At 44.7% G+C, this 13,619-nt stretch overlaps 1 protein-coding gene across 2 annotated transcripts in view; it reads right to left on the bottom strand.

The window, feature by feature from the left end:
- The window catches only part of LOC132825007 (DENN domain-containing protein 5B-like), a 299,001-nt gene that overhangs the window by 19,281 nt on the left and 266,101 nt on the right, over positions 1 to 13,619 (bottom strand). For both annotated transcript variants that reach the window (XM_060839998.1, XM_060839997.1), the window contains 5 exons: positions 12,212 to 12,333; positions 8,826 to 8,971; positions 8,153 to 8,271; positions 7,103 to 7,290; positions 5,633 to 5,715 (listed from right to left, as the gene is read on the bottom strand). In XM_060839998.1, coding sequence (XP_060695981.1) covers positions 5,633 to 5,715; positions 7,103 to 7,290; positions 8,153 to 8,271; positions 8,826 to 8,971; positions 12,212 to 12,333 — 658 coding nt within the window. The remainder of the gene's footprint in view (positions 1 to 5,632; positions 5,716 to 7,102; positions 7,291 to 8,152; positions 8,272 to 8,825; positions 8,972 to 12,211; positions 12,334 to 13,619) is intronic.

A 13,619-nucleotide genomic window follows, 5' to 3' on the forward strand; every position in this document is an offset into this window, starting at 1 on the left:
GAAGGTGGGTGAGTAGGGAAGATGGTGGGTGAGCAGAACTAGCCATCAACCATTGGATAATTCGTGTACCTCTCCAAATTTTACCAAAAGTACTTTGAAAGAACAAGGGGCTGGCCAAACTGGGTCACTGGCAAATATATTGTAAACATGTTTCCGTGTGTCTGTAATATGTCACATTCAAAGTCTTTTGAGGTCAGTTTAATTGCAGTTCACTGAGTGGGTAAAGTGGAGAGGTGGAAGGAATACACCACCTTTCGTAGAGATTAAAATCAAGCAGAAGTGAAACTCACACTCCACACTAACCACAAGTAGATAAGTTAAAAGTTCCCATGCAGAGGTGGCACAGTGGTTAGCACCACTGCCTCACAGTGCCAGGAACCAGGTTCAATTCCAGCCTTGGGTGACTGTGTGGAGTTTGCACATTCTCCCCATGTCTGTCTGGACTTCCTCCGGTTTCCTCCCACAATCCAAACATGTACAGGTAAGGTGGGAATAAAGGGATTGGGTGGGATGCTATTTAGGACTGTGACAATTCATATCTCTCAATATTTAATGTTGAAAACACCAGTGCGATTGGTTTCAATGGGAACTCCCATATAAAGATTTCCTGGTGGTGCCACCTGGTGTCACTGTAGCTCCATTGGTACCTGTACCACAATCTTCTCAGACACTGAAGCTGTATACAATGGGAGTTTAGATTAGAGTGGTGCTGGAAAAGCTCAGCAGGTCAGGCATCATCCGAAGAGCATGAAAATCGACGTTTCAGGCAAAAGCCCTTCATCAGGAATAGAGGCAGGGAGCCTCCACAGTCGAGAGATAAATGGGGGTGGTGGGCTGGGGAGAAGGTATCAAAGAATACAACAGGTGATTGGGGGTGGGGATGGAGGTGATAGGTCAGAGAGGAGGGTGGGGGAAGGTAGCAAAGAATATGGAGGTGATAGGTCAGAGGGGAGGGTGGGAGAAGGTAGCAACGAGTACAACAGGTGATTGGGGTGGGGATGGAGGTGATAGGTCAGAGGGGAGGGTGGGGGAAGGTAGCAACGAGTTATATAGACTACTGAACAAGGAACATGACTCAAACATTAACCTTCACTTCCTGCTGATGCCAACGTAACATTTTCCCAGGCCAGGTTTATAATTCCACCTGACAGGGGCTAACCCAACACCCCAAACTGACCTACAGACCCATATTCACCAGCAAGTGCCTCCATTGTCTTCCACAACATTGGTCACTTCAATAGCCAGTTCCTGACTTGACTATTCCAGGGTTCTTCAGAGTTAACCTCTGGTTCCTTGCTCCGTTAACCTCAGGTCAGCCCCGTTCCCAACATCCATCTGCCTCGTCATTTAAATTCCTAACAAAAACCCAAACTGCTGGAGAAACTCAGCAGATCTGGCAACATCCACGGAGGGAGAAAGCAGAGTTAACATTTCGGGTCCGGTGACCCTCCTTCAGAACTCCGCTGAGTTTTCCCGGCAATTTCTGTTTTTGTTTCTGATTCCCTGCATCTGCAGTTCTTTAGTTATTTTAATTTAAATTGCTAACCTCTTGTCAAAATCATTTTGGGCCTTGCTGCTGCCTGTTCTTGCAATTCTGACCCTCATCCCAAAGCCCTGTGATTCCAGCCCCTCTTCCTTATCCATCCACTTAGGGCCCCAGCCAAGATTAGAGTGGTGCTGGAAAAGCACAGCAGGTCAGGCAGCATCTGAGGACCAGGAAAATCGACGTTTCGGGCAAAAGCCCTTCATCAGGAATAGAGGCAGGGAGCTCCGGGGTGGAGAGATAAAGGAGAGGAGGGTGGGGGTGGGGAGAAGGTAGCTAAGAGTACAGTAGGTGAGTGGGGTTGGGGATGGAGATGACATGGTTGAAGAGCTTCAGGGCAGAGGAGATCACTTGGGGGTTGCAGGGAGAGAGAGACTCACTGAGATCTTTGTAGAGAGAAGAGGAGAACTTCAATGTAGGCATCCTTACAAAAAGATTCACAGTAAGGTTAAAATCAACTAGGTGAAAGTGAGGACTGCAGATACTGGAGATCAGAGTCTAGATTAGAGTGGTGCTGGAAAAGCATAGCAGGCCAGGCAGTATCCGAGGAGCAGGAAAATCAACAATTTGGGCAAAAGCCCTTCATCGGGAATGAGGCAGGGAGCCTCCGGGTGGAGAGATAAATGGGAGGGTCCGAGGAGCAGGAAAATCAATGTTCCGGGCAAAAGCCCTTCATCAGGAATGAAGCAGAGCCGAGGAACAGGAAAATCAACGTTAAACCCCTCCCATTTATCCCTCCACCCCGGAGGGTCCCTGCCTCATTCCTGATGAAGGGTTTTTGCCCGAAATGTCGATTTTCCTGCTCCTGGGATGCTGCCTGACCTGCTGTGCTTTTCCAGCATCACTCCAATCTTGACTCTAATCTCCGGCATCTGCAGTACCCACTTTCACCTAGGACCCCGTTCTTTCTCTCTTCATATCTCTTGACTACTCCTGTCAAAACTCATCTCTGTCCAAATTAGCTTGTGGGTAAGAAGATCATGTATACCGTCTTAATCCTTACTGACCACCAAGGTCCAGGTTAATTCTTGAATCAGGCCCAGTTAGCTAATCCTATTCAAGACAGTGGTTGGGTAACATAATTAGACTGGCCCTACCCTTAGCCCAACACCTGCCTCAGAGATGGGAAGGAATACGTCTGATACAGGCACAGTAGCTCACTTTTTAGCATTGCCGCCTCACAGCGCCACGGACCCGGGTTCGATTCCACTCTCGGGTGATTGTCTGTGTGGAGTTTGTAGGTTTCTCCCTGTTTCTGTGTGGGAGCTCTAGTTTCCTCCCACAGCCCAAAGATGTGCAAGGTTGGATGGATTGGCCATGCGAAATTGCCCATAGTCTCCAGGGATGCGCAGGCTAGGTGGGAAATGCAGCATTACAGGAATAGAGTGGGTATGGGTTGGATGTTCCTCGGAGGGTCGGTGTGGACCTGATGGGCCAAATGGCCTGTTTCCACATTGTAGGGATTCTGTAAGCTTTGCTTTTATTCTTTCGGGTTTGCAGGCATCACTGACAAGGCCAACATTTGTGGCTAATCCCTAATCAGCTCTGAAGTTAAAAATCACACAACACCAGCTTAGAGCCCAACAGGTTTATCTGGAAGCACTAGCTTTTGGAGCGCGGCTCCTTCATCAGGTGGTTGTGGAGCAGAATCATACGACACACAATTTATAGCAACAGGATTGCAATGTCATGAAGTGTAATGTTAAACAAATTTAACGTTCTATGACAAATAATACATTCCATAACACTGCAATCCTGTTGCGATAAATTCTGTGTCGTATGATTCTGCTCCACAACTGTCTGATGAGGAAGCAGCTCTTTGAAAGCCAGTGCCTCCAAATCAACCTGTTGGACTATGAGCTGGTGTTGTGTGATTTTTAACTCGGTCCTCCCCAGTCCGACACCGGCATCTCCAAACCAGCTCTGAAGTGAGTGGTGTTTTTGGCCATTTATCGACTCTGTTCAGAGTCAGCAATGTTGCTGTTGGTGTGGAGTTACATGTCAGTGAGACTAGGTAACAGTGGCAGATATCCTTCCCTAAACAGATATCAATGAACCAGATAGGTTTGTACAACAATTAACAATGATTAACATAGTCATCATTCCTGGGATTAACTTTACAATCCACATTTATTAATGGAATTTGAATTCAACCAAGTCTTATAGAGTCATACCGCACAGAAACAGACCTTTCAGTCCAGCCAGTCCATACCGAACATTTTCCCAAACTAACCTAGTCCTATCTGCCTGTGCTGGGCCCACATCCCTCTACACCTTTCCTATTCATGAACTTATCCAAATGGCTTTTAAAAGTTGTAACTATATCCACATGCACCTCTTTGTCTGGCCAGTTCATTCCACACATAAACCACTCTCTGTGTAAAAAAGTTGCCCCCCATTTCAAATCTTTCTCCACTCACTATGAAAATATGCCCCCTAGTTTGAACTACCCCCCCTCCTTACACCTTATCTACACTCCTCATGATTTTGTAAACCCCTCAATCTTCTGTGCCTTGGTGAAAAAAGTCCCAGCCTTTCCAGTCTATTTTAATATCTCAAACCCTCCATTCCCAGTAACATCCTGGTGAATCGTTCGTGACGCCATTTAAATGTTTGCTCTCAGTCATTAGCCTTGCTCCCAAGATCACTCGTTCAGTGATTTACCGCTGAGTCACCTGATCAGTATCCAGTCATCTTGTTGCATGGTTTGGATCAGGATTAATCTTGACCGGGACTAATAATTATTTATTACAACTTGGTTAACGTTAAGATGCAATATGTTTCAAAAATTTGTTCACTGGGTGTGGGTGTTGCAGGTTGGGAGAGCATTTATTAGATTAGATTCCCTACAGTGTGGAAACGGGCCCTTTGGCCTTCCAACCCTCCGAAGAGTAACCCATCCAGACCAATTTCCTTCTGCCTGATACACCAACCACTATGGGCAATTTAGCACGATGAATTCACCTCATTTGCACACCTTTGCAGATGAGGGTGGAAGGAAACCATAGCACCCAGAGGAAACCCACAACAGACACGGGGAGAATGTGTCAAATATTACCTCTCCCTAACTGCCCTGGAGAAGGTGGTGGTGAGTTGCTTTCTTGAACTGCTGCAGTCTTTAGTGTCTAGAAACACCTTGTTAGGAAAGAGAGGTCCAGGATTTTGACCCAGCAATAGAGTTGGGAACGCTTATATATTTCCAAGTCAAGGTGGTGTGTGTCTTGGAAGGGAAGTTGCAGGTCTGCTGCATTGTCATTCTAAGTGATAGAGATTGCATGGTCCTGTTGAAGGAGCCTTGGTGAATTGCTGCAGTGCATGCTGCGATGGTACGTACTGCTGCCCACTGTTTATCAGTGGTGAAGGGAGTGAATATTGAAGATAGTGGTTGGGGTGCCAGTTCCATGGGCTTCTTTCTCCTCGATGGTGTTGAGTGTTGTTGGAGCTGCACCTATCCTGACAAGTGGGGTAGTATTCCATCACACTCCTTATGGACAGGCTTTGGGGAGATGGGAGGCAACTTTCGCAAGTTAACAGAGGTAAGCTCATACCCAAGAACCACATATGGCAAGAGTCAGCCGCTTTGAGAAAAGGAAGGATTCACATTTCCACACATCTCCATCTCTGACCTCCAGAAATGGAAGTGGCTTGGACCCAGTGATGTACTTTCACAATGTCGAAAAATTGGGAGTGAATTTGTGCACAGCAAGATGTCACACACAGCAGGAAGATCAATGCTTCAAGATTGTCCAGTTGAAATGTTGGTTGATGAGGGATAAACTTTGACCAGGTCACTCGGAAAAATTTCTGAGCTTGTCTTCAGATAGTGCAGAGGGAAGAAACCAGATGGGGGCTTCAGTTTTATATATCTCTGAAAAGGATGGCGTATCGGGCAACACAGCATTTGTTCAGGACTGAACTGAAGTGCTCACGTCTCTAGACTGGGATCTGAACCAACAGCCTTCCAACAAGTTGACCAATGCAGTCATAACTAACAAAACTGACAGTAGGCAAGAAAAGACGAAAAGTTATAAACCAATGCTGACCCTTATCATCACCAAGACACCAATGTACAATGTTTTTGAAACCTACCTCTTTTTCTGGTTTATGAAAATGTTTTACAATGTTATTTATTGATTCCCCAATTCCTTCCTGGATTTGGCCAGCGTTGGGTTCTGTCGGGGACAAAATTGAAAAAGATTAACTGGGCTGACAGGTTTCCATGGAGAATGTGAATGATAGCAACTTACCAACTGGAGGGAGGCCTACTGGTCCTGCCACCAACCAAGATTTCTGCAAGGTCTGTGGCCTTATTTCACATACATAAAGTTGCTCACATTTCCCGAGTAAAGGTGATTTAGAAAATTTTATCAATTACAATTCATAGATAATTTTGTATTGATCGATGTTTTCTGAAGAGATTACTCATCTTCTACCATCCCCCGTGTGTATACATGTTTTCTACCTTCACTCCTGGATGGACTGGCACTAAATTTTAGCCTCTTGTCCTAGACTTCTCCACGCAACAAAACAATTTATTTTTATCTACCCAATCTGTTCTCCTTGATACTTTGAAAACTGGCAGCAAATCATCCTACAGTCATCTAACCTTTAGGGAGTATAATCCTAGTTTGTTTAAGCTTCCCTTATAGTCCATGTATTATTTTGGTGAATTTGCAGTACACTCCATCCAGCATCAATACTTCCTTCTGATGCTAAGGTGTCCAGAACTGCTCACAGTCCAATTGTGGCCTAACTAGGGCCTAGGGCAGCTGAAACATGACTTCTGATTCATTATGTTCTAGCACTCTAGGTGTAATGTGCCTGAGAGAGAATGTGAACATGAGAGAATGTGTGTGTGTGCGCGTGAGCGAATATGTATGCAGGCATGATATAGAATGTATGTGAGAGAACATGCCAGTGTGTGCGTACGAATGTGTGAGTTTGTGTGTATAAGAGAGGTGCGTGTGTGTATCTGTGTCTGTCTGAAACCATCCAGGCCTATCGGACACAAATATCCCACTGGAATCCAGAGCCAAGCCTCCAATCCGCACTTTGCACAATTGTCAGATGTAGAGTTTGAACCCAGCACTTTTTGATTCTGACTGAGAAGCAGGAACATTGCCACAAGATCATTCCTACAGCAGGATTAATGTCAGCTAAGAGGGACACAGTAAATTACTCAGAGGCCATTTTATGCATTAGTCACCATCTTTCAAAGAAAATGGAGCAGCGTCTTTGGTGCTCGTAAGCTGTGAGACGTTAATGCTGAGGATGAAACATTTTCCAGATCAGGCACTGGAGGTCACATGCTTCCAGGGCAAGTCTAGATGGCATTGTTAGATGCAGAATGAGGCTTCATCTGCTTTGCTCCCATCAACGTGGCTCAACCTCAGAGCTGTCCCCCGTAATGAACAGCAATGGGAGGTCTCCAAATTAACTAATGGGACTTTCATTTTAATGTGGTTACCGTGGCTCTGGGCTGCAGCTGCACTTGGCCTCATGTCAAGGCCTGATGTTGCAAGATGGCCATGCAGCCCATGGGGTAGTTAGCTCACTCACTGTTTGTCTTCCCCCCGAGGGATGTGATGCTCAGTCGCCGGGCTACAGTCGGTGATCGGAGCTGAGGTGGAGTGCGGCACTGTTTGCTCAGGTCTTCCTCCACCACAGGGGTGATGAGTTCGCCCACCAGGATCCGCTCCAGGCTGCCATCGTCTACCCCTTTCCCAAGCCACCGTCCACAGGGGAACCTGATGTGAAGTAACACAGGCCGTCAAACAAAACAACACTGCCTTTAAACCATTCCTTCCTTTAGGGCACAGGGTTATCTAAAGTAAGTATTGCTGTTTTCAAAAGACACTCTTGTGTCATTGTTCTATTGATGATTCACTGTATAATAAAAGCTGCACCTATCTATGTATGTCCTAAGTACCATATAGTCATAGAGATGTACAGCACAGAAACAAACCCTTCAGTCCAATGTGCCCATATTGACCAGCTATCCCAACTTAATCTAGTCCCACTTGGCAACACCTGGCCCATATCCCTCCAAACCCTTCCTATTCATACACCCATCCAAATGCCTTTTAAATGTTGTAATTGTACCAGCCTCCACACATGCACCCCCTTCTGCATGAAGAAGTTGCCCCTTTGGTCTCTTTTATATCTTTTCCCTCTCACCCTAAACCCTCTAGTTCTGGACTCCCCTACACCACAGAAAATACTTTGTTGATTTAATCTATCCATCACCCTCATGATTTTATAAACCTCTATAAGGTCACCCCTCAGCCTCTGACACTCCAGGGAAAATAGTCCCAGCTGATTCAGCTTGTTCCTATCGCTCCAACCTTCCAACCCGAGCAACATATTTTCAAGTTTAACAACATCTTTCCTGGAGCAGGGAGCCCAGAATTAAATGCAGTGTTGTGGAAGTGCCAATGTCCTGTACAGCCACAACATGATCTCCCAACTCCTATATTAAATGCACTGGCCAATAAAGGCAGATTTGTTTTTGTATAACGTATGTGTACATGTAGAAATACTTGAGTTTACATGTGCATACATACATCCTTTCTACACATCTGTATAAAAGTGTCGATGTTGGGTCCTTACCTGTAGGTGTGGCCGGTGATCTCATTCCTGACCATCACACAATCCACTAACCACTTGGCCAGCAGACCGGAGTTGTCATGTCCGATCCGAACTGTGGTCAGTTTGCCTAAATTCTGGCACTGGGTGAGGGAAAAGAGTTATTTCAATTAGGACAGGTGACTTGGTCAAAGGAATAGGCACAACAGCATGTTGGGTTAATTAGTCTGTGGAATTCTTCACCACAGAGAGTTCTCGAGGCTGGGTTGATTCAAAATATTCAAGGCTGAGATAGAGTTTTAATCAGCGAGGGAATCAAGGGCTATGGGGAAAAGGAAGGAAAGTGGAGTTGAAGATTATCAGAGCAGCCATTATCTCATTGAAGGGCGGGGCAGACTTAATGGGCTGAATGGCCTACTTCTCCTCCGACATTCTCCAAGGTCCTTAGAGGAGGAACGTGAGGTAAAGAAGTGGAGAAATGCGGAGAGGGAACTCTACAGGAGCAATGAAAATTGAGATGAGGTGCGAGGTCAGAACCGGAGGAGAATTTGGAGAGGTTTCTCGACAGGAGGAGGTTACAGAGAGGAGGAGGATAGAAGACAAGGAGGATTCTAAAATAAAAGCTTTGAAAAGAGTTCACAGTCAGACTGTTTATCAAGGAAAGCACAAATGAAGGTAAGGGAGGACCTGTACAAACCTCAAAGGTCATTTCCAAAACGTTCTTGGGCACCTGCATGACTCCAGTGTCCCCGAGCTCGCCCGACACGCTGATCCAAGGATTGGAGGTAGTGATGGAGTTACTCAACTTTTTGATGGGAATAATGACAGCTCTGTATGGAATCACTGTGGGGAAGCAAGAACAGATATGGCAGGAATTGTTGGAACAAATAATAAATCCCAGCACACTGAACTAACCCGAACCCATCCCTCACAAGCTAAACACACATATATATCAGTTCCACTCTCCTCATTGGAGCATTGAAGCTGGATGATTGTGGGTTCAAGCCTCACTCTGGAGATTTGGACCCTCAGTTGAGGGTAGGACTGCAGTGCAACTCTGAAGGTAAGCTGCATTGTTGGTGCTGCTATCTTTCAGGTTAGATATGACTCTAAGGGGGCTCACATCTTCTCTCTGATGAATGCTCAGAGCAGGACATGAGAACTCTTCCAGTGTTCTGCTCAATATTTCTTCCTCAACAAAATACAGATTCTGGATGTAGGTTTGCTCACTGAGCTGGAAGGTTCATGTTCAGATGTTTTGTCACCATACTCGATAACATCTTCAGTGAGCCTCTGGACAAAGCACTGCCGATGATTCCTGCCCTTTTTGGGTTGGTGATGTAATTTCCTGTGGTGATGTCATTTCCTGTGGTGATGTCATGACCCAAAGAAACCCAAACATATAAATAGAAAGCAGGAATCAACAGCAGTGCTTTGTCCGGAGGCTCACTGATGATGTCACCTAATAGAGTGACGAAACGTCTGAAAATGAACCTTTCAGCTCAGTGAGCAAACCTACATCCAGAACCTCAACCTGAGTTACAAATCTTCTCAAAAAACGCTAAAATACCTCTCCGCGCCCCACCCCCACTCCGGCCTATCACCCTCACCTTGACCTCCTTCCACCTATCGCATTTCCAACGCCCTTCCCCCAAGTCCCTCCTCCCTACCTTTTATCTTAACCTGCTGGACACACTTTCCTCATTCCTGAAGAAGGGCTCATGCCTGAAACGTCGATTCTCCTGCTCTTTAGATGCTGCCTGACCTGCTGCGCTTTTCCAGCAACACATTTTCAGCTCTGTCTAATGAGAGGGCAGCCCAATGCTCTGGTAAGAATATGGTAACTTGATTGATTTAATCAATCTTTTGCTTTCTATATTGATTGCTCGGTAGTATTCCCATTACCAATACCGTCCTATACACAGACATGGTAGGTGAATACCCCTTCCCAGTGTCCCGAATGTTTCTGGAGCACAGACCCTAAAAAAAAACATTCACATCACCCGCGAATGTTCTAGACATAGAGTCAAACATAAAATTCTCATCCCTCTCATCTCATGCATTATGTGGTCGACATCATTTTAAAGTAACTACAAAGTTTAACTTTGAAGTAAATTTCGATCTAAAATTGACCGAATCATGATTGTTAAGGGAAGACTCATTAATTGATAAAGGAGTCCACTTCTGTAATACAGTATCCTGCAAAATCCAATGGCTTTGTACTGTCTGCATTGTAGACTGGATTACTCAGAGTGAGTCAGTCAGACAATTCTGGACTTCTAAATGAGAAAAACTCAGTCTGCTATTACCAGAGGCCAGATGGTGTTTTGTGCTACAGGATTTTTACATTCACTTGAAATGATGCCTTGACCGTGCAGCACTCCCTTAGCAGTGCAGTATGTGCCTGGATAAAGGGTTCATGGCTCTTTGAACTGCCTCAGATTGCACTAGCTAAGAGTCCAAAGTGGGGTATTCCTTCCTCAACCCCTCCCCAAATCTTCTTCCAGCTCAAGTTTGTGACTCAAACTGAGTGGGACAGCTCCCCCCAAGCATGGTAATACGTCAGGTACGTCATCGTGTCCATTCTCGATGTTGATGGAGCTAGGTTCAGTGGGTTACTTCAATCTGCTAAGAACCTCTTTGGGTTTCGTCTGCAGGAGATGGAGTTTAATCTATCACCCTTTTCAAGTTCATGACCATGATACTGTTGCAGGTGACAACAGCTGACACAGTAAAGAGTAGTGCACTGTAGATATTCCCGATTGTATACACCAGTTAATGCTTTTCCAAAACACCTTATCAAAGAGTCATACAGCACAGAACAGACCCTTTGGTCCAACCAGTCCATGCTGACCATATTCCCAAACTAAACCAGTCCCACTGACCTGCCCTTGGTCCACATCCCTCCAAACATTTCTTATTCATGAACTTATCCAAATGTCTTTTCAATATTGTAACTGTACCCACATCCACAACTTCCTCTGGCAGTTCATTCCATACAAGGACCACACTCTGTGTAAAAAGTTGCCCCTCATGTCCTTTTTAAATCTTTCTCCTTTCACTTTAAAAATATGCTACCCTTGTTTTGAACTGACCCACCCTTTGTTATTCACCTTATCTATGCCCCTCATGATTTTATAAACCTCAATAAGGTTACCCCCCTACATTTCAGTGAAGAAAGTCCCAGTCTTTCCAGTGTATTTTTATATTCCAAACCCTCCATTCCCAGCAAAACCCTGGTAAATCTTCTCTGAACATTCTGCAGCATAATGATAGCCTTCCTGATAGCAGAGAGACCAAAACTGCACACTGTACTCCAGAAGAAGCCTTACCACTGTTCTGTACAACCTCAATATGACATATACTCCAAGGTCGGAGGAATGAACAAAGCGTGCCAAACACCTTCTCAACCACCCTCTCTACCTGTGACACAAATTTCAAAGATTTATGTATCTGAACCCCGAGATCTCTCTGTTCTACAGCACCACCCAAGATCCTACTGTTAACTGTAAAAGTCCTACTCTTGTTTCATTCCTCGGTGTTGGGGGAATACTCTTCAGAGAGACGGTGTGGACTTGATGGGCCGAATGGCCTGCTTCCACACAGTAGGGATTCTATGGTGACTAAGTGACCTGGCACACTGCAGTCTAACACAGAGGGTGAAGGGAGGCCAATCTTGGGCCTTAAGTGCTTGCTGTTCATCAGAGAGAAATAAAATCAATGCGAGTGGGAAGTGTTATAATTTTGCCTTCTGTAGAACGAATGTGTTTGAGTCAGTGATGATGTGGTGATGTTTGATTCGGGGGAAGCCATTCAGCCTGTTGTGCTTATACCAGCTCTTTGAGCTACTCAGTTAGTACCCTTGCGTTTTCCTCACACTTCTGCCAATTTTTCTGTTGCTACTTATTTATCTGCTGCCCTATTCTTGAATCTGCTTCCATTTCCCTTTCTAGCCATACAGTCCAGATGGTTACAACTTGTTGGTAAAAAGAAGAAAAAAACTTTCATTCCTTTTCTGGAGATTGTTTTGGCAATAATTCCAGTGCAGTTCTCATGGCTCGACAGGACACTGTCCCGACTTACTGATTGTCGTGAACACACTGGTAAAACAGAAGTAGTCCACGGCATTGAGCGACAAGAGGTGGTAAAGAAATTGTTCCTTCTCATCCTCACATCGCAGGAAGGCATAACGCTTGTACAACTTCCTGTTGGTGGGAAAGACAGACAGTGAACACCAGCTGATCAATAGCTCTGAAAACTACATCAGTGCCAAGAGCCTGGCCTCAGCAGAGACACAAGATGCACAGATAAAATTTGACACTGAATCACATAACACGACCAAAAATCTTGATCAAATCTTGACTAGTCTTTAAAAGAGCAGAGAGAGAGAGAGAGAGGGATGAGGAAATATTTTGTGAGGGATTTTCAGAGTTCAGCCTGACCATTTGCTTTTTTAATTTCAAAAATATACTCTGTTCATAAAAAAATCTTTGTATACATACGTTGTCACAAATGCAGTCTGTACAGTCACATCCCAGGGAAACAAACAAACACTGAAGTTTGTTCCTATCTCAACAAACCAAAGTCCGCTCATGCATTTACAAGACTATATTCACATGCTTCGAGGCACCAGGAGGGTCCGATAAGTGAACAAGACCTCCACGTACCTTCAGACAGTGGTCTTTCCCCAGACTAGAAATATGACCATTAGGTGGACTAAGGTAGAACTAGTGAAAACGTACTTCACCTTTCCTTCTGTTTGTCCCCTCATCAGTCAGGAATTTGCTTTGCTTTCCTCTAAAAGTATGACATGATGTGGTGTTGAATAATGAACATACTTCACGGTATTTATATCACTGTTGTGTGAGAATGTACTGGGTATGATAGAGGCTGACAGTTGATTTCGATGAGGTTATTAGGAAGGGAATGTTCAGTAACTGGAGGTGTCAGGTTACTGAAATATAAGGAGCACCAACGAACTCGTGTAAAAATCAGAATTAGTTTCCAGCCAACACGTACATCTACATTTCAGCTGTTATCACGCTGATTTTGTGTAATATTGATAACAATGACAACCTTCCCAAAAATATATATTTACATTCTGGCGAGGATGAGCTATACTTGGTGCTACACTGCCACTTACACCAATGTAACAGCATGTGGCATGAACAGTTGACATCACAATAATCTCAGAGTGAGTAAGTTTAGTGCTTGTCATTTGACATTATTCACCTAGGGAAGTATAAATCAGGTTGGGAACTGGCCTATATTGGTAAGTAGTTGCAGTTCCTGATGGATATTTACTTGCTAGTACACATACATACAATTTAGCCTCATTAATATCAAAAGAAACGAAAATTAGCAAGTCGATTCTTTTGCTGACAGTCAGTTCTCTATAATTCGGATTAATCTAATCAGTTGATCTCACACATGGGCTCTGCCACTTACAGCACAAGTCAGCTCAGGGTAAAATCACTCAACTCCTAGCAAG

Source organism: Hemiscyllium ocellatum, chromosome 19 (genome assembly GCF_020745735.1).
Source record: "Hemiscyllium ocellatum isolate sHemOce1 chromosome 19, sHemOce1.pat.X.cur, whole genome shotgun sequence".
NCBI classification, from domain to species: Eukaryota; Metazoa; Chordata; class Chondrichthyes; order Orectolobiformes; family Hemiscylliidae; genus Hemiscyllium; species Hemiscyllium ocellatum.